At 35.4% G+C, this 23,342-nt stretch overlaps 3 protein-coding genes across 10 annotated transcripts; all 3 read right to left on the bottom strand.

Annotated features, from left to right (window-relative positions):
- Positions 1 to 416: 416 nt before the first annotated feature.
- On the bottom strand, positions 417 to 5,496 carry LOC124838069 (cyclic nucleotide-gated ion channel 1-like). 2 transcript variants are annotated; one of them, XM_088115518.1, is made up of 10 exons: positions 5,287 to 5,496; positions 4,636 to 4,731; positions 3,532 to 4,078; positions 3,190 to 3,399; positions 2,817 to 3,097; positions 2,493 to 2,604; positions 2,153 to 2,389; positions 1,668 to 2,062; positions 1,136 to 1,453; positions 417 to 558 (listed from the first exon to the last, which is right to left on the bottom strand). In XM_088115518.1, exons 2-9 carry the CDS (start codon positions 4,662 to 4,664, stop codon positions 1,153 to 1,155), a joined length of 2,112 nt encoding a protein of 703 aa, XP_087971644.1. In that variant the 5' UTR covers positions 4,665 to 4,731; positions 5,287 to 5,496; the 3' UTR covers positions 417 to 558; positions 1,136 to 1,152. The 2 variants fall into 2 exon arrangements, with proteins under 2 accessions (XP_087971644.1, XP_047169540.2); XM_047313584.2 differs by lacking the exon at positions 417 to 558 and having other exon boundaries at positions 951 to 1,453; positions 5,287 to 5,494.
- A 2,814-nt stretch (positions 5,497 to 8,310) lies between these two features.
- LOC124838071 (uncharacterized) lies at positions 8,311 to 15,513 on the bottom strand. Of its 3 annotated transcripts, none has more exons than XM_047313586.2 (9): positions 14,542 to 15,513; positions 14,175 to 14,363; positions 13,583 to 13,675; positions 13,287 to 13,469; positions 13,109 to 13,211; positions 12,835 to 13,020; positions 10,008 to 12,430; positions 9,229 to 9,818; positions 8,311 to 8,948 (listed from the first exon to the last, which is right to left on the bottom strand). In XM_047313586.2, exons 1-9 carry the CDS (start codon positions 14,773 to 14,775, stop codon positions 8,939 to 8,941), a joined length of 4,011 nt encoding a protein of 1,336 aa, XP_047169542.2. In that variant the 5' UTR covers positions 14,776 to 15,513; the 3' UTR covers positions 8,311 to 8,938. The 3 variants fall into 3 exon arrangements, with proteins under 3 accessions (XP_047169542.2, XP_047169543.2, XP_087972263.1); XM_047313587.2 differs by having other exon boundaries at positions 9,229 to 9,815; XM_088116137.1 differs by lacking the exon at positions 8,311 to 8,948 and having other exon boundaries at positions 9,222 to 9,818.
- Positions 15,514 to 16,205: 692 nt separating this feature from the next.
- Positions 16,206 to 21,269, bottom strand: LOC124838067 (alpha/beta-Hydrolases superfamily protein). 5 transcript variants are annotated; one of them, XM_047313578.2, is made up of 6 exons: positions 21,016 to 21,269; positions 18,395 to 19,114; positions 17,722 to 18,237; positions 17,563 to 17,622; positions 17,043 to 17,459; positions 16,206 to 16,919 (listed from the first exon to the last, which is right to left on the bottom strand). In XM_047313578.2, the coding sequence occupies exons 2-6, from the start codon at positions 19,061 to 19,063 to the stop codon at positions 16,497 to 16,499; spliced, it is 2,085 nt and encodes a 694-aa protein (XP_047169534.2). In that variant the 5' UTR covers positions 19,064 to 19,114; positions 21,016 to 21,269; the 3' UTR covers positions 16,206 to 16,496. The 5 variants fall into 5 exon arrangements, with proteins under 5 accessions (XP_047169534.2, XP_087970917.1, XP_047169538.2 ...); XM_088114791.1 differs by lacking the exon at positions 21,016 to 21,269 and adding an exon at positions 19,399 to 19,742; XM_047313582.2 differs by lacking the exon at positions 21,016 to 21,269 and adding an exon at positions 19,302 to 19,738.
- Between the last annotated feature and the right edge of the window lie 2,073 nt (positions 21,270 to 23,342).

The following is a 23,342-nucleotide window of genomic DNA, read 5'->3' as shown; positions in this document are numbered from 1 at the left end:
TATATATGTATGACATTTGGTCCTGTACTAAAAACAGTTCAGTCCCAACTATCTTTAAAGGTGTTGTGTCTTTTAACAATGAAAATGTCAAGAGCAGCAATCGTATCCATTGTCATTCTCCTAATTACTGGATGTGAAGCTCAGGGTTCCATAAAATGTCCCACAGTTATTGAGGATGTTACACCTTGTGTTAGCTTCCTCAAATCAAACACAAAGCACCCCTCCGACGAGTGTTGCCAAGGTATCAAGTCACTGAATGGTGAGGCTGGAAGCCACGAAAATAGAGAAGCTATATGTCTGTGCCTCAAACAAGGATTGGCAGCGATTGGAGATTATGATCCCCAACGTATACCTCTAGTTCCCAAAGAGTGTGGACTCTCTGTTACGCTTCCTCCTATTGACGACAAAACTGATTGCAAAAAGTAAGCTTCTCTGCTCTTTTTCAAATTCAATTTTTTATTATGCTTCCAACTTAACTTTGATTATGACACGGAAAATGATGATGTTATTTCTGGTATGCAGAGCAATCTTTATCATGTGAGGTTCATTTGGCTGCTGCTGCAAGTGCAAGATTATCATATCAATATATTATAAAGGGAGTAGAAAAATAAATTGATAATGAGCTTGTACTGAATCATGAATAAATAAAATATTGCTTTCTCAACTATTCTGAATAAGAATGCAGCTTCCTCCACTGCACAAGCACTGACATATGTTAACTAATGTTGATCTAATTAATCTTTATATTTATTTTAACATAAGAATATTATATATAAATTTTCCTATAACTAACCACTTGAAAAGGAAAAATAATGACATAAACTTTCTTACAAAATGATCAAATGAATAAGGCATGAACTATACATGTCTGAAGATAATCAGCATAGTTTACAAAATTCAAGACCAGAATATGCATTGTGGATAAGGTTGTACTTTGAAATGATGAGATCTGCTATTTAAAAAAATGTAATTCAATCATCTTGTTTGTATTCTGCATAGATATTGTTAAATTTAAATACATCGTGTGAAAGGCTTTGGCTACGACATATACATTAATTTATTGAATGAATTCTTAAGAAACCCTCCCAAAATATGCACACACAACAGCTATGCAGTATGGATAACATGTCCTTACTCCTATATATATCCAAGTTAGTGTTTCAGAGAAGTGAAGTCTGGCTCGGCTGGCTTTGGAGGTAGCAGAGGCAGTAGTCTCTGTTGCATTCTATTCTGTCTGTTGTTTTCTCTCAGGTTTCGCAGTGCATTGGCAGCAAACCTTGATGCATATATGGTTGCGCCAAGGCTCAGAGTAGCGCCGTCATCATTTGTCAAAGCATCTTGTAGCTTGTCTTCTTCTACGTGCAAAGACCTCTCAGCCTTCTTTTTCCAGTATCGACGCCAAGCTGCTTGTATGAAACATGCAGCCCATGTCTTCCACTGTGAGGAATAGAACCTGCATGGAAAACAAGGTTATTGCAGAATTGATGACGTTATGAAGCTCTTTTCTTAAAAAGATAAGAGAACATAATGTCTTCTAAGATCTTTTCCATGATCCCATATGTGAGCTCTAATGTAAAACACTTAAGTTGTTTGTTGTCACATTTTTTTTTTTTTGCTGCTGTTATTGCTAAAAATTTAATAATCTGATATAAACTACGAATTCTTGCCTGAAAGCGTGTTGGAGCTGCTTGCTGCTAAGACGGCGAAATTGGGAGGCAACAAGCTTCAAATCATCCGCCATGAGAGCAAAGGCTTCAACTTCTGATATGGTTTCCACTGTCCTAGTTGAAATGGGAAGATTCGAGGAGGAGTTAGGATCCAAGGCCCATGTCAGAAGCTCCTCTCCGCAGAATGCACCAGCTTCCAGAAACAAGGAGTTGAAGAAACCAGTTCTTCCACCATTTGTCGTCACAGTAGAGACTTTTCCACGCATAATGAAAAGCATCTCATCAACTGGGTCTCCTTCACGAAAAATTTGGCTCTTCTCAGTATAAAGGACTGGCTTCAGTCTAGTGCAAATTGCATCCAACAACTGCCCATCCATTTTCTCAAACATTGGCACCTAAATCAATAAGAACATGAAAATGTTCATTACACAAAAGTCAGATAAAAAAAAATTATGTGGGGAGACATGATTATGGATGATACTCACCTTTATAACCAAAGCTAGACAAAGGTGACGCTTTATGTCCCTTCTGAGATCTTTAGGAAGGTTACGAATCAATGCCTCCTCCTCAACACCCCTATTTTCTTGCCATTGATACTGTTCATATTGTCTAATTCTGTCCTTCAAGTTCTCAGGTAGCATACGGTGGGACATCCACTGTTCTGCGTCCTGTCTCTTCACTCTCATCTCCTCCACTCGAACAGTTGTAGATTGCAAATATTTCTGTAACAATATTCAACACAGTAATGGGAGAATTTGTGGTTAACAACTTGTCATCATAAAGTAAAATTTTCAAAAAACTACTTTTTCGCAGACAATGAATTACCTGCATGTTTCCAATAAGTAACGAGAATAAAACTAATCCAAAGATGGAAATGAAGATTGCAAATATTATCTCTGGTACATAAGTACTTGTCTTGAGATTTTGTCCAAGAGAACTGCAAAAGATGACAAAATTATATTGGTAAGCTTTCGGCCCTGTCTTCAAATAAATTTGCACCGCCTTTTCCTTTATAAGATGTTTACAAACACTAATAATAAATGTGTAGAAATATTACGAAAAAAACTATGTAGAAGTTCTACACTTCATGCTACAAGTACGTGGCATTTTCATTTATATGAAAAGCAAGAACAAGAAGATTTGACCAACCTTAAATTGCGCAAACCCCACCAAAAGCAGTAGAAGAACTTCTTAGGAAAATCTGTGGTTGATTTTACCACACCGGAATGTAAAGCATCAAAAAAGATTCCAAAGTTGTAGCTTTCTCGGTCTTTGATATCATCAGGGTCCACCAAAGAACAAGATTTATTGAGAGCTGAAATGTCTTCTGCGATGCGGTTTCTACAACTCAAGTCTACACCCTTCACCTTTTCGCGCCAGCAACGCAGCTCTGACTCTACTGAGAGCAAATACCAGAAAGCTCCAACTACCTGATAAACCACATGTATTTGGTCATCATGAACTCAACATGGTAACTACCTAAGATAAATTGGATTTGAATAAGCAATAAAACTTGGCTTACATGACTTGCTAGCATATAAAGAAAAAGATTATAAGTAGCTCCAGCCCCTGCTGTCTCAGTCAATATGCCAGAAGTTCTAGTTACTTCTTTGAACAGTGGATGGATCCGCAGAAGCCTTGGCACATACTGGATTAATACAGAATACTTCAACAAATCCTTTGCTATAAATGGATCTGTTTTCATGTTTGGATGTATGGCTAAAACAATCACCTAATTTTAAACACAACATTAAATAATTATATCTTTCACATAAACCGAAATAACATTTACTTGATACATAATGCCTTTATTTTGCCTTCTTATCAATATATAAATAAATAAATATAAGAAACAGAAACATACCTGTGGAAGTGGAATAATTGATAGAATGTCGATGATGAAGTATGAAGTTAAGTATCTTTTCGATATAGCCAAAGGATCATCAACGAGCTCACCCCTTCCAAAAACACGAGAAGAAGGGGGAATAAACCCTGTCTTAAACTGAAAGATTATGCGAAGAATGTAGAATAGATCAAAGAAGGTGCGAAAAACACTGGCAGTGATCTGCAATGACCCACTCAACTCAAGGCATTTTTTCTCATTACCAATCACTGGAATGTAAAAGAAGAACGGGTCCACAGAGACTGCCAACACACACGAAATTACAAAGATTTTGTTCCATTTCTGAAGCATTGAACTCTGTGGATCAAGAATTTTCTTCCTAGGTGGCAGCTTTTTCTGTCCATCACTTAAGGGATGAACAGCTGAAACTCTTCTTAAGTTCTTCATCTTCTCTGAACTACCCTCAACCCTTCTTCCTATACTCTTCAAAACTTCAAACACACTTGGTCTTCTTTTGTGATCGTTTTGCTCTATGCTAAAAGATGACTCCGATTGCCAATCTTCAAACCTGGATGGAGAGAAATTTTAACTTAATCATGCATCAGATATTTATTCATTAGCTTCCAACAACTACAAATAAGCTTCCAACTGTTACAAATATCATATGAATTATGATTAAGTCTCCAGATGGACCCCTCAATGGTTGTGTTTGACTACAACATACTCCAATATCAAAATGATATCATCATCAAATCTCATCACCAGAGGCTATTGGTGCTATGATTCCTTTTACTTGATAAAAACAGAGAACACAGAGAAACCGCCAATACAGTGATCTAATATTGTTATTGATCTAAAATTGGCAATAACCCAACTGCAGTATGGTAATTTGGATTACTAATTGCACAGTTTGGGGTCAATCTATCATGTATTATAAAAGTGCATCTGTTAAAATAGTTAAATTTTATTATTTTTTTAGGCAGATGATCCTATTTTTAAAGAAAATAAGTAGCTGAATGAAGCATAATGAAACTAAAAGTAGATGAAGCAGAAGTGGTTCACAAGAAGAGCACTAAAATTTAAACAAGACAAATATACGGCAAAACCAGGACTGAACAACCGAACCTCACAAATCTATGTCCTTTTCCATTCATGATTAGACTCTACTTCAGCAGTTTTCGTTCTCCCTCAAGCTTTGCAGAAACAGAAGATTATTGTGACCTGCAAAATCCAGCATCAAATTTGAAACTTATTCCCTCAAGCTAAAAGTAGTGTGACAAAGAAGGCAAGGGTCAATGGTTAATCGTTAAAGCAATATTAATATCATTTAATTAAAGTTATAAAAGTGAAGCCACCAACGACTTGGATATAAATATACAAGTCAAGTCAATCTCCAAAATCAAGTACGGCCATAACAACCAACCTCGACCAGGTCAGAAATGACTGTTGTAAATATATAAATAGCCTAACAAAAGGACACCCTAATTTTTTAAGAAAACTTTACCGACACCAAACGACTAATGATGAAGAAGAAGAACGAGCAGAACAAACAGGAGAAACAAGGAACTTGATCAAACAAATATATAAAAAATGAAAAATAAGTTTTTTTATTATTAGTATTTACTGGGTGTTGTTTTTCCCATGTGAAACACCAAACTGACATAAGAGAGGAAGCTAAACATCAACATGAGAAAAACCCAATAAGTTTCTTAAGTGGAAAAATAGATAATAAAAGTTGTCTGTTTTTTTTTTTTCACAGAAGGATGAAACAACAACCTTAAACATGGAATGTTTCGTTAAATGCAGTAATAGGTTGTAGGCTTGAATGGAACAGGGAGAGTTCAGAGTTGAGAGAGGGAATGATTGTGCTTTTATTGATGTGGCTGTGAAAAGATAAAGAGAAGGAGAAAGAACGAAGAAAGAGAGGGAGAGAAGCTTTCTGAGACCAAGTCAACCATGTGAGAAGAGTCAAGTCATCACTCTTCCACACATGCAAAATTCAATTCATTGAATGCAATGGGAAAAAATAGTACACAACATCGCTTTTCTTGTTGAACTTTGTTATTAAATATTAATTCTAATATCTGTAGCTTACCTAGAAAATTAGCTTCAGAAAATACAAGAGGTGACGAAAATGGCAACGTTTCCTTTAAAAAATACAATAAAAACCAGCTCTGAAATATGTTAATATGTGCACCTCAATTATAATTAATCAGAATTTAATGTTTTTAGGTAACGAAAGCACTCTAAGAACAAATAAATAGTGATTTGGCCCGCTGTATGTTTGTGGACTAGAAAATATGTAACCTATATTAGACCATTTCTTTTCATGGCAACTTATTTTCGTTCTAGAATGAAAATAAGAATCTGCAGTTCACTTTTTGGAAATTAAAAGAATTAAATTTTTACACTTAGAAAAGTTCTTTTCAAATAAATTTTCGGCTGTTTCTTCCTCTCATGGATATTCAATTATTTCATCCTATACTTTCATTTTTTTTAATTTTAAAACTATTTTTGTAATTCAAAAAGTTATACATTTCATTTTTTATATTTTAACGAAATTCAAAATTTATTGAAAAAATTTCTTTTACTGAGTTTTAAAATTTATTGAATTTTTTTTAAAAACCAATCTCAAAATTTGATAAAAGAATTATTTCTTAACAAATTTTTGTTGAAAGAGTTCAAAATCCATTGAAAAGAAACGCATTTTAAGATTATTTTCTGAAATTAAAGGTGCTTTAGATGTGCACGGAAAAACAGTCTAAAATTTGATTTGATTTTACCCACTTTTACACCTTGGCCTAGGCCAATAGACTTAGGCTAGGCCACTACAACTCATTTTCACCTCTATCTCTTCTGGAGCAATTTTGCAGAAGAAATCTCGGATGGTGATTTGAAAAGTTTTTGAATTATATAATTTGAAAATTAAAATTTTTGGTGTTATATTATAGATTGTATATTATTTTTTTAATATTATTTAACATTTTAAATTATGAATTTCAGAGTATTTCTAAAAAATGTATTCCAAATTTTAGAATGTTAAATAATATTAAAAAATAATAATATTGAACTGTAGAATGAAAACGTGGTACATACAATTTTTATTTATAAATTATGAAATTCGGAATGTATTGTTTTTTAAAATATATTTGGATTATGTAATTTAAAAAGAAGAATATATTTTTGGACTAAAAAATAATATAGATTTTTATTAATTATTTTGTAAAGACTAATGTGGTCATTATATCATATCTATGGTGTGTGGTGTAGGAAGAAAACACGGGAGTGCACTGTGATAGCAACAAGATTGTGATCCAAAAAGGAAGAAGTTTTAATCTTTTGTTGTTAGTATGGGAGTACAGCTAGTAATCATGGGTGCAGAAAGCAAATATCTAAAAAAAACAGTAGTTACGAATTACATATGGCGCTTTATATACGATGTAATGTAACATAAAATATTTAGCTTTTATTTATTGTTTCCTCACAATTTCTTTACGCACTTCCTCAAATTTTCAAAATAACAATTTTATCTTCTAAAAAAAATATTCAAAACAGTTTTTGAAATTTTCCGAACAATATTTTTGGAACAAAATTTTTGAAAACAAAATTTTTAAAGAGTTTCCCGAGACACATGAAATATGTTTCGAACTTTTCTGGTATTCCTCCTCTGCTACTCCCTCTACAACAGCACTGAGGCGGTGACTGGTGGAAGCGGTGGCAGTTGTAAAGCGGTGAAGGATATTTGAATCTTTTTCTAATATTGTGGAGATGCAGTTAATAATTATGGAGGTGCAGGAAGCCATAGTCCAAATATTTTATAGATATGATGCTAAATTGAGTATATGGTGGTGTCGTAAATGAGCTCTAAGTCAATTATAAACATCCATGATTAATTATGAGTTATTTAGGGTATATAGTAATACTGTAAACTACTTAAATAGTAACAACATTAAATTCACCACTTATTTTTCAATTATTTTCCTGTGTATTTTATACTATTATTTACACACATTATCTAAGAATAAAAGTGTGTAGACAAGAAAATAAATATTTTCTACTGTTATCTTAGTTTTAACGTTACTGTGATTTGTAATATGAACTTTGGTTTAGATAGTCTAGAGTTGTCACTCAGCTCGTTTTGAGACACTTACAAGCTTCAACCTGCAATATAAATGCAGAGATTTTCCGGCAAGGGCAAAAGTCTTATTAAATTTGCTGTGATTACATAATAGCAGACAGTGTTGTTGTGGTTGTGACCACTAGCAACAGAGTGGACATGTACATTATGGTTATGGTATAAGGACATGCAATTTGACAGATGCCACCACAGTTCGGTACATATTGACTGGGACAACTTAGAAATCACAAGATCCAATTCTCAGATTCTGAAGGTTGAATGGATGCACAAGAATGGTAAACTTTAGTCGTGGAACAAGTAGATGACTAATGTTACGAGTTTTACATGAAATGGATTTTCTGCATAAATCAAAATCTTAAGCACCAGACAAGCCACATGCATATGAAAATAAGTAATGATGATTGTAAACATAAGTTGCTCTCACTCTCCGAGATCCTATTTACTTAATGTATATATATGTATAACAAATCAGGAGGGGTTTGCATTAATTAAGGTAGGTTCGTAGAGTAATGGAGGGACGTGTATGGAGAAAAATGTTAAACTTCAAAGGATGTGAGTATAATGCCGTGGACATTGTGCTTATTAAGTCACCAAAAAAATATTAAGCTTGTTCATATTTTTACATTTTTGCCGTCGGGATAATTCTGTTACATATAGCATAGTTGAACTGATTTCCCCATCCTCCAACTTGAGTGATAGGCTTCTTCATAAAGAAAGGGCGAGAGGCCAGATAAAAATGACATCTAATACAATTTTCATATTGTTATTGTTACACAGTTAATACTTTTCAAAAGTTAAAGACTATTATCTACCAGAAGGAGGACCTACACTACAACACTGTATGAGAAGCTGCCAAAACTGCTAACACGGTGATATTTCTGAATTCTGAACCTAACCCAGTTTTGTGATATTTCTGAAGCATGTCCAAACCTTAAATGAAAACTAATCACCGAGTATTGCATCATCTTTAGTACTACTGTTCCTCATCCTAAACAAAACTCAAAATCTTCGATGAAAAAATGTAAACAAGGTGGGTTGATCACCTGTAAGTGTACACGAGGCAGCGCATAAACGAAGGGCATTCTCGAGAAACAAGATTCAGAGGAAGAGCAAAAGTAATTTGCTTTTGAAGTGTGGGGTGCGAAAAAGAACCCGTTGAATGAAAATAGGTGGGTTTTACATAAAGGTTTTCCCCACTCATTCCCCGCCTGGCTGCCTTGATATGCGAGGGAAGATAAACCTCCTCCTCTTTAGGTTAACGATTCCACCTGACAAGATCTGGCAATAGAATCAAATCCCCCTGTCAAAAAAAAAAATCATAAAATTCAGATACCATAAAAAAGGAGTCCAATTAAAGTATACTAAGAACCACCACAAAAAGTTTTAAATAAACAAGGCACTTCCTCAACAGGGGAATTTGAAGTAAATAGTGAAAACATGTTATGGATAAATAATAGGATTAAAAGATTAGGCACTGGGGTACAAACCATCCTAAAAATAATATAACTAATTCAATGTGGCAAGCTGCAACGCACATCTATTATTCTCCTAAAAAGTGATAGCCGGGACACAATTACAACCTTCGAAACTTGGGTGAAGCAGGTTGATCAGGTGACGATTGTTGAGCAGTGCCACCATTAAACCTTTGCTCCTCAAAAACTCCACCAGATTGGCTTCCCTCATTGATCAGTGATACTTCATTGACACCGGGGAAACCCATAGGTCCTAGAGTTCCAAATTCGAGCTGTTCCGCTGGTGTGCCGTAGCCAGCATTATGATCATATGAATACCACATTACAACAGGTGGAATTGTTGGTCCATTTGATGATATCCCACTAGGGCGCAAGCCCGGTAGAGAGTACATTCCATAAGCCAAATTTGATAGACTGTTCTGTGAAGAATTTAACCGGACAGGACCACTCTGGTGTGAAACAAAAGGATCAGGTCTATGTGAACCCCATGATCTTTCAGAATGGCTCTCACCCGTTGGCAACTTTTCTGGCCTTGAGCTAGATCTCTCAGCTTGACTGCGGTAATGGCTACGCCCACTTGTTCTCAACTTTGAGTTAACATTCCAATTCCCTTCTCTCTCACCATGCTGATCACTTCTGTCATAGTTGTGAATACCCCTTCTGGTGCTTGTAGAATGTCTATCCCGAACAGAAACCTTCTGAAATAAATTAGAAAAGAAGGTAAAATAAGCAGTCCTAGAAGCAGATTAACCTTAGGCTTAGCAATAGAATCATAACTTTATCAAAGAAGACAGACATATTCTCACACTTGTAAGTTTTATTTTAGTAAGAAAACAAATTACAGTATACACCATAAAGTACCAAGTTGGATAAGAAAATAATCTTACAGGATTTGGCAGGTAGGTTCCTGTCCCACTTCGATACCGTGGTATCTCATCTATGAATCGTTGGTAAATATTGGCTGGTCTGTTGGAAACTGAATGGAGAGGAGCAACAGGCACTAGGTGTGGCCCATAGTTCATAAGCTGAGTGAAAAGATTCACATTAGCTGACTGTGGTCTTCCAGGGCCATCCCAGGGAAAACGACTCTGCAAATAAACAGGAGGTACCACAACAGATGAAGGATAGTTAACAGAATCAGGTTGGTGTGAATTTTGACAAATTCGCCCATACTGCAAATTTTGCCAATGGCTAACAAAGTCACCATTAAGAATGTCAAGCTTGGGCTCTACTGTGTCAATAGCAGCTCTTCCCATAGAATTGGAAGAGCTCAACACCTCAGGCAGATCATGCACCTCAGATGGATGAAAACTCTGACCATGGTCATTGTTATCTGCATCTTCCACATGGAAATTGGTTGCTGGTGTGTGGGAAGATTGAGTAGTAGGAAAATTATATAATGGAAGCATGGTAACAAATGGTACTGGTGGCCCTGTGGGATAGAACGCCAATGGAACAACCCCAGAATTATCCCCTGTTCTTTGGCGAGAACCATGACTTATAAGCACTGGAGCCATGGGTAACACAGAATCTGATCCACTTGTCCGAACCACTTCAGAACCAGACACCGGTTGCCTTGGAACATGCACAGGAGCAACAGCAAGCAGCCCAGTGCTTCTATCTGACATATCAGATGCTGTAGTTGACAAAGGTGTCCGTTGTCTGTTTTCATCATCCACAAGATTAGAGGAAATATCTGAGACATTCTTGCCCTTACCATAAGCAGCCGATGGCACCGAGGAAGTATTTTTCTTCCCTCTTTTTTCCCTAGTTGATTTTGAAGATTTTGCAGATGGTCCCTCCCAAGAGCTTTCTGAAGACGTCTTACTCCTGAATGAGCTTGAGGATGGTTCACTGGGCAACCTAGAATTTGCAATTCTTTCATCAAAATATGCACCATTTCCTCGGCCATCTTGATATTTAGGACTATCAATGTGCTCTTCTCTTGTAGAAACTCGATTTTCTTTAGTAAATGTTGGCTGAAGTATGGCAGAATTACCAGAGCTGCCAACATGAGATGATGGTATAAAGTTATAACCACTAGAAGTTGACTGTCGCTTATCATCTGGAACCATTTCAAAATTACCATTATCCACGTCAATCCCCCCAGCACCAGCCCTTTCTTGCTCATGCCAGAAATCTTTATCAGCTTCTGCTGGACTCATTTCAACAGGATTGAAATTCTCATTACCAGTTTCGATTAAATCTTCAGGATTTGAGGTCAATCCTATGCCAGGAAAATATGGAGTCCAGGGGGAAGGAACTAAACCTTGGGGAAATTGCACATTAGTACCCCAATTGAAGGACTCAATTAAGGGAATGTTACCCATGTTCCTATGAGCATATCCCATTGATGCAAGAATGGAAGGGGAAAGTGGAAGTGGTATGTGACCTGGAGCTAAATTCATTGGTATTTGATTCTGACCACTGAAACCTTCATTTGCGGGTGATGTCATCATGTTCAAAAGGTCCTGCTCCTCCTGATGCATCATATGTGTTCCACCTACTCCAGAAACAGAAGCAAACTCTTCACCCACAATGCCGTGGCCAGATTCATTATCATAACTATTTGAGCCATTTTTTGAATCAGCACTGCTGTCAAGAACTTGATGTGATACTATTTTCCTACCAGATGAATCATCAATTCTAACGGCATAACTAGCAGGCATGTCAGAATCAAGATGCTTCCTGTGACTATTCTCCAACGTTGCAGAGGATGCTGGTCCTTTCCCACTTTCTGGGGCTTTTGCATGTCTTCCTTGCCTGGGAATTTCACCATAAGAGTCTGTCAACTCAGGACTAGAACATGTTCTTGCAAATAAAAGTCTTCCTGGGACATCATTGAATGCGTTATTTGGTTTAGCATTTCTCTGTCCTTTATCAACCCGAGCACCTTGATTGCAGTTAGCTTCCCTTTTGACCTGATCAAAATTCCTTGCATTATTTTGGTTAGCTTTAGAATCACCACTACTCTTAGATAAACTTTTAGAGGACAATATACTGTGTTGAGATAGAACACTCTGTGAAGCATGCACCCCTTTTACTTGAAATTCATGATTACAGGTATTCTCAGTTTTATTGTTATTTTTCTGGATATTGTCAGACCCGTGTGATTGGACATGACTAGATGATGTCAAATGCCATAAGTCATGGCTCGAAGCATCAGGTCGCTGCCCAGTTCCATGTCTGACCCAAGTGTTCATAAAGAATTGATTAACTTCTAAAAACAAATCCTCCTTAGGGCAATCAAGCAATCTAGCAAGCCTTTTGGCCCCAAATGCAAAAGCACTGCGAATTCTAAAGAAATTTCCTGGTTCATGCAGATCATAAATGCAAGTATTAGCCATAATCAAATCAGACAGATGGTTCAGGGAATCTATAAACTAATAATATCAATAAAATAATTACTCTAGCTATATATTACACAGCATGCATAACTTTTGCATAATTTTCATAATGCATTATAATGAGACAAATACAGTGTAGTTCAATAGTTAAGAGAAAAATACTTAAGTCTTAAATGAGCAAGCATGCTGATTCAAAGAGGAGAACAATAGCTTCAATGTATCCTTAACTGATTCCTCCAACCTTATAATATATACATGCTCCCAGTAACAGAATCAGGCCCATATAAAAGCAAACTTAAGAGTTATCATACGAGAAAGTTATACACTTTGAAAAATGAACTGTATCCAATATTTCAGCCTAACAAACCTTTGCTGACACTACGCCCAAGGTTATTGTTGACACGCAAAGGATCAATAACATTGAAATGCTTGGAAGTAAATGGTTGCCCCTGATTTTCTTGGCCAGCAGGGAAAACAGCATAAACTGAACTGCAGGCATCAAGAAATAACTTGCTGAGCAATAGATCTCCACCATCTTTCCGAGGAGGTTCAGCTGTGGAAAATGTTGATGAGGGGAATGAAGAAATCGATAAGCAATGGAGCTATATCATTATTAAAAAAACTAATCAGATTGTAACTACCTGTCACATCTGGAAGTGAACTGATGGGTACAGGACCCCATAGACTTACACAGAAATTATCCCAATCAAACTTACTAAAGAACTCCAAAAACCTATACAGCACCTACAAAATCAAGGACACCAAGTCAACTCAACCACCAAAAGGACACATAAAATAACACCATTTATAAATTGCTACCTCAAGTGGTCCAGCAAAGGAATTGTTGAAAACATGAAATATGTAAAGAACCAAAGTTTCTAATGCGTAAGTTGAGATAAGTCCATGGTGGGCACCAAGTATACGACTCTCATAGTAACACCAGGCTTTTATAAGTATAATGCTACGCTTGAATAAATGGTTTTGGTTAATCAAATTATCAACCTACAGCAGAAAAAACATTAAACACCGGTAAATACATTAAAACTTAGTACCAGAGTTAAAATTCAAAGATAGATAAAATGAGAATTCTAGGATAGTAGAATTCACCAAAATACCTCCTCAAGAAAACAAAGGGTGCACAATCCTCCAAGTTGGTTAAATGAGATGTCCACCACAATATTCTCAACAAGACACTTTATAATCTTCACCTACAAAAATGAAAAAATAAAATGCAAGTAAAATACAAATTCTACAATCTAGTAGTTGGCCAAACCAACATAAAATCTTATACCAACTTAAATTAAAGCTAGGCAAATGAAAAGAACTATAAAACAAAAAACTTATAGCTCACATTTTGGATTTCATTAATAAGAAACACATGGTAACCACATCACAACCAAAAACTCTGAAGTTCAATATTAATTTTGGCAACTAGTAATCAAGTAACAGGTTTTTCTGGCTAGGAACAGTTTACCTAGTAAAGTCACTTAACTCGATATTGGTTAAGAACTCAAATGTTCATACCCTGTGTCTCATAATAAACCCTAAAAGTGTTTCAACAATCAATCTCCAGACAGAACCACTAAAAGTCTCATGATATACATAATAAAATCTCGTATCTTTTATTTCATCTATCTATAATTTATAAATATAGCGGCCACACAGATAAACAATTCTAAAAATGCTTTGTTACATAAGAGAACCTACTTCCGCCTGGATGTACTGAACCTCTTTGACATGAAACTCAGCATTTTCATCCTTTTCCTCATTCTGGAGCATGTCATGAACCTGGTGTGCCCACGCATCCTTCAGATTTTGGTTCTTGCTGAATGCTGTCAGGTCAATATCTCCATCAGGTAAATAAGTTTTGAGGGGTACTGACCCAAAGGTGAACACCTGTAATCATGAATGATCATGCTTGGTGCTAGCAGCCTTTAATACTTTAAATATCATTCGACAATGCAGCTAAAATAGTGGCATACATAATCAGAAGTTCTTGACCAAACAATCATTTCCAGTTTGGAAAGTTGGCAGAACTTATTAGTTTGCAGACATGAAAAGATTTAAGACCCACCTGGCAAGGGAAGCACTTCATGATCAGCCGCTGCACATAATCTGCAACTGCATGGCGGCGCTCCTCGGAGGGCGGATTCGGTTGAATGCAGGCAATTAGCTCTGCAGTCCTTTCCTCAGCCTTCAACCATCGCTCCATGTCAAGCACTCGAATCACCGATGCGGCCTCATTGGGCAGCAAACCATTAGGCAACATCCCACTTGGTGGCTGTGCACAATCCTCATGCTCGCCCATGCAAACCTAAGCTTTCCCGTTGAAAACTCTTCCCTCAAAACCTAAAAACCCAACCCAACAATACACTACCACACCACTAACGGAGGCAACTCATGAGAGGAAATTTTGCTAATGAGCTAGAACTAGAGCAGAACAAACAACACAACACGGAAATTTTGTTCCCTCTCAATAACAGGAGCAGCAAAGTAAGACTTATCCAATTCTTGGTATGTTTCCAAATTAGCACAAACAGGATATCACAGTGCACAACAGCTAATATCAACTGAATCCCAAAAAGGGCAAAAGCCAGTAATCAATAAATACCGAAACAAAAGTAAATGAATAAAAAATGTAAGGATTTTTTTTCTTTTTTTTTTATCTTGATATTTTGAAAATAACAGTATAGTAGCTGAGATGATTAAAACCCTAACGGAAAGTGGTGAATCCAATTTCCGGAAGAGTTGGAGTGTGGGCGTAGCAACAGCGATGACAGAAACGCAGGGGGCAAAAATGGAAATGCAATGGTGGCATCAAATCCGATGGCGCCGATCAAAAACAGAGCGTCGGAGAGAGAAGCGGTTCGAAATGCAGATTAATAGTTCAGGGTGCTGTGCTCCTTTCCTTATCGTTGTTTAAAATGGAGAAATTATTGGCAAGCAGAGGATTGCAGAACAGAATCTGAGGTTAGAGAGAGAGAGGAGAGAATAAGAAGAAGAAACAGGGAAACGAAGAAAGAAAGAGAGATATACAAGAAACAGGGAGAAGAAAATTGAAAATGGAAAAGAAAAATATAATAAAAATAATTCTTTTTCTTTATGGGCTTTTTTGGTGTCTAATGGGCCTCATTGTGGACTTTATTTAAAATTAGAAACTTGACAAGTGAAGTCAACAAAATTTTCGAATTGGTGCTTTGGAATTCGCTTCATGTTCATTTCTCCTACTCCTTCTTGTTCCTTAGTTTTACAACAAAGAGTAATTGTTAATTTCGTTCTATTCAATTACGTCTTTTTTGAAAAAGAAATTGACAAGTTTTACTATGAGTTGAAAACACTACTGGAGATTACTTCTTTCAAACATTTTTCCAGAGAAAATATTAATATTTTTTATATTACTTATTTAATCCATAACCAAGAAAATAAGTAATTGCTTTATAATTCAAAGATTTTGGTTTGTTTTTCTGCCTCGATTAGGATATCTCTGTTGCTTCGTTGCATTTTAGAAACGGATTGTTGCGCATAATCATAAGTTTTTCTATTTCTATTAGTTGTTCACTTAGATTTTCTTTTGAATCGAGATAAAGTCAAATACTAGATGTAGATACCACTCTGAATAAAATTTTTAACATTGATGCGTTGTTACGTTCTGTGAAAGGTTAATCATTTCTGTTAGCTTTCATGGAATACTATTATATATAATAATCATAATAATAATAATATATGAATAATAGTAATATTATTTCTTCCATCCAGGGAGGGTAATTTGCATTTATCCAGTATTATCTTGCTTGTGGATGCTACGCAAGAAAAATCTATGGAAAATTTTCTTCTATTTTCTATAGGAATTATGGACATTTGTATGCACAAGGTTTTCCAATATGGGGTAACACATACACATACACATACACTGGTTATGTTGGATTTAGAAATATACATGAAACAAAGTGATGTATTTTGCTAATTAATCCCTTGATCTTAATTAATTTGATCATGATCTATGGGAACCTCGGATGAAAAGCATTTTTTTCAAACCCCCGTCACTATCTCCTTTGTCATCATGCTGCATCTCTCCAAGTTCTGTTCATGACTCCATGAGTGTGGAGACGGCGATGTCAAAAGTGGCCACAACTGATTAATCCTTTGGCTCCTCACTCTGCGAAGGAGAATCTTAGAATGTTCCCTCAAGACTCCATTGACTGCTTTAAGGTAGTTACTGGAATCGTGGTCTCTCAAAATTGTACCTTCTGAACCATATGCTGTTGGATCACTCAGAGTGTCAACAGGGTGCGGTTGATTCAGGAAAGTTCTAAGAACACTCGGAGAGTATCCAGGTTTAGTATTGTCCAGGGCATAGAAGGCACTTCCTCGAGGGAGCAAAGGATGTGGAGGAGACGTCTTCTCATCTGGTTGGAGGATGAATATTTTACCCAGTGGTGAATACAACAGCTTCTGAAAGATTTCCATAGAAAATTAATGAATGTTTTACCCACTAGTGAGAACAGCAACCTGCCTGCATAAATTTGGATTTTTTGAATGACTGTTATGAAGAATTGATAGAGTGATGATGCTTACGTTTTTCAGCAGACAAGGATGTGAGCGAAACGAGCTGTTCAAGCGCTTAAGAACTACAGCTACATGATTTGGGTAATTGCAGGAGAAAGCCCTGGGAACAATATCTCTATGCATCATCACACAGTGGATGTGGCTCTCGTCCAGGCCTAGCTCATGGATAATTTGATGGCCTCCACAGAATACAAATGGTGAGCCAAAAGTCACAACTGGTCGAAGAGTGGAGGGACTCACAACCTTGTTTGTCAACAGCATCAGATGAACCAAAAGAGAGAGACTGCCCCCGAGAGAGTGCCCGGTGAATTGAAGCTTTGCACGATCCCCGTGTCTCTTCAAATGATCCATTATTGCGGGCATGAATTGCTCGTATATTCCTTTTGCTGCTTCATAAATTCCTCTGTGAACAAGTACATCTGTGCCCTGCAAGAGAATAATAGATCATGAGCGATTCGGTATTTTTCTTACCAAATTCAAGATATAGAACAAGGAATGAATATCTCCATAAAATAAGAATTATTCTCACCTCAAATTTTGTGGGCTCAAAAAAGAGGTTTGCTTGCCAAGATGCCAGGGAGTCTGACCCCTGCAACATAGAACAAAATATCACGGGTAAAACTTCAACAATGTATAGCCTTATTATGGTACAGAACCAAAATAGCAAAAAGAGTGACTAAGGAATGACCTGAATCACAAAGCATCGAGTATGATTGCTGGGATCATCACAAACAAACCATTCACAAGGTGAGGAATGAAGTGACTGAAGTTCATTTGCCGCTTCTTGTTTTTCCTTCTCCCCTGCTGCAACCACTGCTGTCATTGTGGATGCTGCTACATACGCAGCAACCTCTGATTTGTAGCCTCGCGAAGTGCCTTCCAACTCTTCTCGAGGTGACTCTCCTCCTAGGTTAGACTCTTCATTTTCACTCTTTTGTGACTTAGCAGCAAGGTACAAGAGGTCCTTAGCTCGTAATTGAACATAAGAGGCAGCTGAGGTAGCGATATCATAAGCAAGTTGGATTTGAGGCTTCTGTGCATTTTCTTTGCCTTTCTTTGTGATACCTTGAGAGGCTACAGAGTCGTCTATAGGAACGCGAGTTGAGTCCTGGTCAAGTTTCATTTTTAACTTAGCCACTTGGGCCTTCTTCTCCAAAGAAGATGTTATAAATTGAAGGTTGTAGTATCGTCGCAAGTCCTTAGCCTGCAAATCATTGGCAAGAGTTGCTGTTTGTTTCTGTTTCTTAATCGATTATTCATACATGAAAAAGGAAAACGAAAAAGCACATGCGAAACTCCCTCATATTATGCAGATCTTGAAAAGAAATTGACAAGTTATCCGACCATTGGTGAAAGCTTACCTTGATTTGAGGTATTACGTAGGCCATGTTGCACAGGAAAGCGAGTTGAGAGTACAGTTGGGTATCAGACCATGGCACTTCAACCAGAAATTCTGAGAATGAGTCACGATCATATGTCACTTCCTCCTCATCTTCATCTTCACCCACCACACAAACACCGTCATCTCCATTACATTCGCATTCCTCGTAATTATTGTCCTTGCATATCACATTTGGATCCATGCTTTCTTTTGGCAGTCTATTTCGCCAATGTTTCTTGATTTCCATAAGCCTCTCCACCCAGTTGGCTCTATTTACTCGTTCTTCTTTGCTGCTTTCCACCATGTTTTCCTCAATACTTATCTCCTTCTCCCGCACAACTATATCCCTGTTTGTTTCTGGATCAAACAGGAAGGAACGCAGCGAATTTGGAAGAATGGAGCCTGAAAATGGAAATGGGGAAATTCCCGTTGACAGATTGCTCTTAAGTTTTGGTGTAACTGATGTGGCGTGTATGCGATTGATGGAGCAACATAGGTGGTTGTCAGAATAAGACCTCTGCATAATGGAATTCGTGCGTAGTTCTTTGCTGGATTGGGAACGACGAAGACCATTATGTTCTTTTGCAATGTCCATGGTTGCAGTGGTAGCAGCTGGAGAGGTAGGCATAGCAACTGCAGTGTATGCCATGGTTGTAATTGCTATGCGTTGGATAGCCAAATCCTTCACTGTATTTTGTCTCTGTAGAATACAAATAATTGAACCTCAAAGCCTGATATGTTGTGGTGTGGTGAGGTTATTGAAACAAGTCCAAACATATGAATATAGATTTTATAAGAAAACTGACAACAACTACGTTTCTTGTTATCAACGAGGATTTCTTAAAGATGTTGAAACTTCAAATCTACTAATTGTTAAATTAGTTTACCTATCAATGAACGCAACTCCTATAGTAAGGTATAGACGAAAGCATCGTTAAGTGGTGTGTGTTAAGACCAAAGCCAAGACATAGTTAAGCTCGAAACCTTGCTTCTCGGAAAATATTGACCATAGGACCAGATTAATATAAGAGAAAGACATGTCATGTTCGTAGAACTCTATGATTCTCAATGAAGACATATACTATCTTTCTACATGTCAAACACGCCCATGGGACAGTAACGGGAAAAAGCTATATGAAACAAGGATAAAGAAAGGGAAATAAGTTTCAATGTATTTTGAAAGTGAAAACATGAATTGGAGTTATAAAATTGATTTAATGATAAAATTTATAAAATTCATGTAGAAGAGAAGATGGAAACTTCTCTACCAACAAGTACTATTTGGTGATAAAAACACATAACGAAATAACTATATTTTCATTGAAATTTATACTTCATGTCCAAAGTTAAGAAGAAAATATGATGAAGTTTGTAATTTTAAAACTATTATGTGATAGTATTTTGTTTTTAAACAGTGTTGCAACTGAATTCCTTAATTTCGTCAGTAAGGTTACATCTGTATTTGCAAATTTCTTGGAATTCTCGCATATTTAAGAGACCAAGCTTTCAACCGACATTGTAGGAAGGAAAATTAAAAGGATAAAGACTTAAAACTTGAAACAACCTACTGAAGTATACCAAACTCCCTAAACCCCTCCTCCACACACAAAGTACCAAACGAAATAAAAGCACTTTACAAGGCAAAGTATCTTGGAATTGCCGAAGTAATATTACCAACATATTCTTCTTGTTACAAATAGACAGAGTTCTCAAAAAGGTAAAATAAAAGTTATCAAATATTCTTTAATTATTTTCTTAAAAGTTAATATTTTTATTAGTCACTAAATACTGTATATTAATCACTTAGCACTGTACCAATATTCTTTAATTATTTTCATAAAAAATAATATTTTAAACAGCCACTGAATACTATATATTAATCATTTAGCATTGTACCAATGTAACTAATGTGATAGTAAAGAAATCATGATCTTTAACATGGTGTCGACTCAACCAAAAAAAACAGGTGAATTTATTCCATTGTTGGTGTCAAAGGATGCCGAATTTAAGTATAAAGCTCGTCTTAATTCTTACCTACTTATTAGCCAATGTTTCAAAAGTCAAATGATGTGCAAATGTATATAAAACTTTAAGCTATACAGTATAAAAATGTTAATTTAAGAAAAATGTTTTGGCAACCCATCACTTGGTAAAAGAAGAAAGGGAAGCTGGAGAAGAAAAAGAATATTCATGAACAGTTTTATTAAAAAAATCATAAAACCGACAAACTAACAATCACCAAACCCACATAAATATTCTTTGACATCAAAGATGCATCAAACCAAAAATCCAATAAAGATCCAAAAATTATAATAAAAAAATAGATGGAAAAAAAGAACATAATTTATATAAATTATAACATAAGCATCAAATTTGAAAGCTTAAGAGATTAAAAAAGGAGCAAAAGTATGTGGAATGTGGAAAGTAAATAACTGATATGAAAAGCTTATCAATCCGGTTCAAGTGTTTGTTGCATTGCATGGTTAGACAATTTTAGGAGATGAACAAGACTATAAATAAGAGAAAAAAAAATGATGTGAAAATGCATGTAATTGATATAGCCTAAGAAGCAAAGTAAGCAATGAGTTTTAAGAATAGAACCTTTACTTGGAAGAAGATTCAGAGAAGACAACCATGATGAAACTCTGTAAACGGTGGCTGTTTGGCTGTTGATGTTAGCTGGACAAGACGGATATGATTTCTGTCAATGGTGTGCATATGGGGGAATCTTGCATTTTATAGTATTATAATTAGAAAATGAGGCTCACTATTCTTTATAGTGTAAGAATTGGTTCCAAGGGCGTAAGAAAGGAAGAACCAACACGATGAATAAAATAATATAATTTTATGTGTTTAGATCAGGGGCAGGGACACCTTTTCTCTGTTCTTTTTGTGATTCCTCCGCCAGCACGTCCAGAGAGCTTGGACGAGAAGAAAAAAAAAAGTAAAGGAAAATAGAATGAAATAATGATAATAATTTTTTTTGTGGAGTGAAAATAAAACATAAAAAATGATATTAAATTAAGCTTTCCTTTTAAGAATAAGGATAGAAAAAAAACAGAGATAGTTTAGAATGGTCAATTTATTTAAAAAAGAAAAAATTATATATAGCTTACATTACAAATATAACTAATTACTGTTTGTGAATAAAGTAAATTATAATTATTTTTAGCTTTTAATTAAAAAATAATTTTATCAATTTCTCTCTTCTCTAAGATATCATTTTGTTTTTATATATTTTTTATTTTTGTTCTCTATGTTTCTTTCTTTTTCATATCGTTATTCACAGGGACAGTAATGTTTTGCTGAAATATGTTCAGAAAACAGGAGGAAGAGAAGTGATAATAAATGACTCATGTGGGTTCTGAACTTCGAACTCAGAGACGAAAATATCCTTTATTTATTTATTTATTTATTTTTCTATGCATTTGAGTTAGCTTTTACAGAGGTTCATCGAATTTATGTTGTCCGGGGCACTCCCGTGATAACATAAGAATTTTGTCCAGTCAGAATGTGGTGGCACGTGTTAAACCTAGACATCGTTTGATAAAGAGAAATGATGAGTGAGTGAGAAGTGCTGGTGAGAGGAAGCACCAAATGTGCGGTTGCATGCAGCAGGTAACACCAGTGGCAGCCACATTTCTTGACACTCGGTAGCCGCTGCCATCACCTGCTCTTTATAGAATCGGTTATTCTCACGCGTCATTCATTCAATTCTTTGCATTCAGACCTTTATCTTTTAGTTTCACATGTGTTGCTAGCTCTCATTTCTACATGCATACAGAGTTATCAAAATTAACAATTAAAATTATGAGGTGGGAGAGTTACATAGTGCTCATGAATTTGTGTTCTCTTCTGGAATCCAAATAGACTAACTCCATTTTATTTATGTACAAAGATGCACTATTAAGCAACAAGAAGAAAATGAAATTAATTAGTGCTGACACGTTAATATTTATATATATAATTTTTAAAAGTATTATGAAAATTTTATTATGAAATTAATAAAAGAAATAAAATAAATTTAGATTAATTGTAACATCCTCTCTTAATTTCAAAGAAACAACTCATACAAGTTTTTAACTTTACAAATCTCATGTCTCAATGTTTTTGTGAGAATATTTATTTGAATTTCACTTTTCAAAAACACTAAATTTAACTTTCTTTTGTTGAATTGTTATAGTAAAAAACAGAGTGTTCTCAAGGTTTTCTTTAAGAATATCTTGTAGTTGAATATCACTTCTATAAAACACTAAATTCAACTTTTGATGGTTGCGTTGTTCCTTGAACTATGAAAGTTAGTCTTAATATAATTGCTTTGTGTTATTGGATTCTCACCATATATTAACGGGTGATTTGTTATCAATCATCCCTTTAACATATATCTCATAATGAATATGTATTTCATCTATCAATGCTTCAGATTAACACCTAGAAAATGATCATACAATAATATATTTTGCTTTACAAAAAGAGAGTACAGGGAACTTTTTAGAATATCCTGACATTGGAGTTCCTAAGAAGTTAAACATATGTAACCAATATGGATTTTTTTTTTAAGTTATCACACCAATCTGAATGTGAGTAGTCTAATAGCTTAATAGATTTTAATTCTGTTTTTTAGAAATCAAAACTCTATAACTCAATATACATGGTTGGATGAAGTAATTTAGAATGAAATAATTTAAAAGAATAATTTGGTTATTCTTTTTTAAGAATATAAATTTCTTTTACACTAAAATAATTTATTTAGATAAATTAATTAAAAAAAATTAATATATAATATATTGATGAAGTTATTTAAAATGAATAAAACAGAAAAAATTTCAATACTCTAAAAATCAAAGAAATTTGAAATTTTATTCTTCATAAAGTCAAGTCAAATTGGTTCAAGTTTAAAACTAAGTCAAGTTGACTTAAGTTAAAGG

Source organism: Vigna umbellata, chromosome 5 (assembly GCF_029865625.1).
Source record: "Vigna umbellata cultivar VRB3 chromosome 5, Vumbellata_1.0, whole genome shotgun sequence".
In the NCBI taxonomy this organism is placed as follows: Eukaryota; Viridiplantae; Streptophyta; class Magnoliopsida; order Fabales; family Fabaceae; genus Vigna; species Vigna umbellata.
This window is presented reverse-complemented; position numbering and strand designations above follow the sequence as displayed.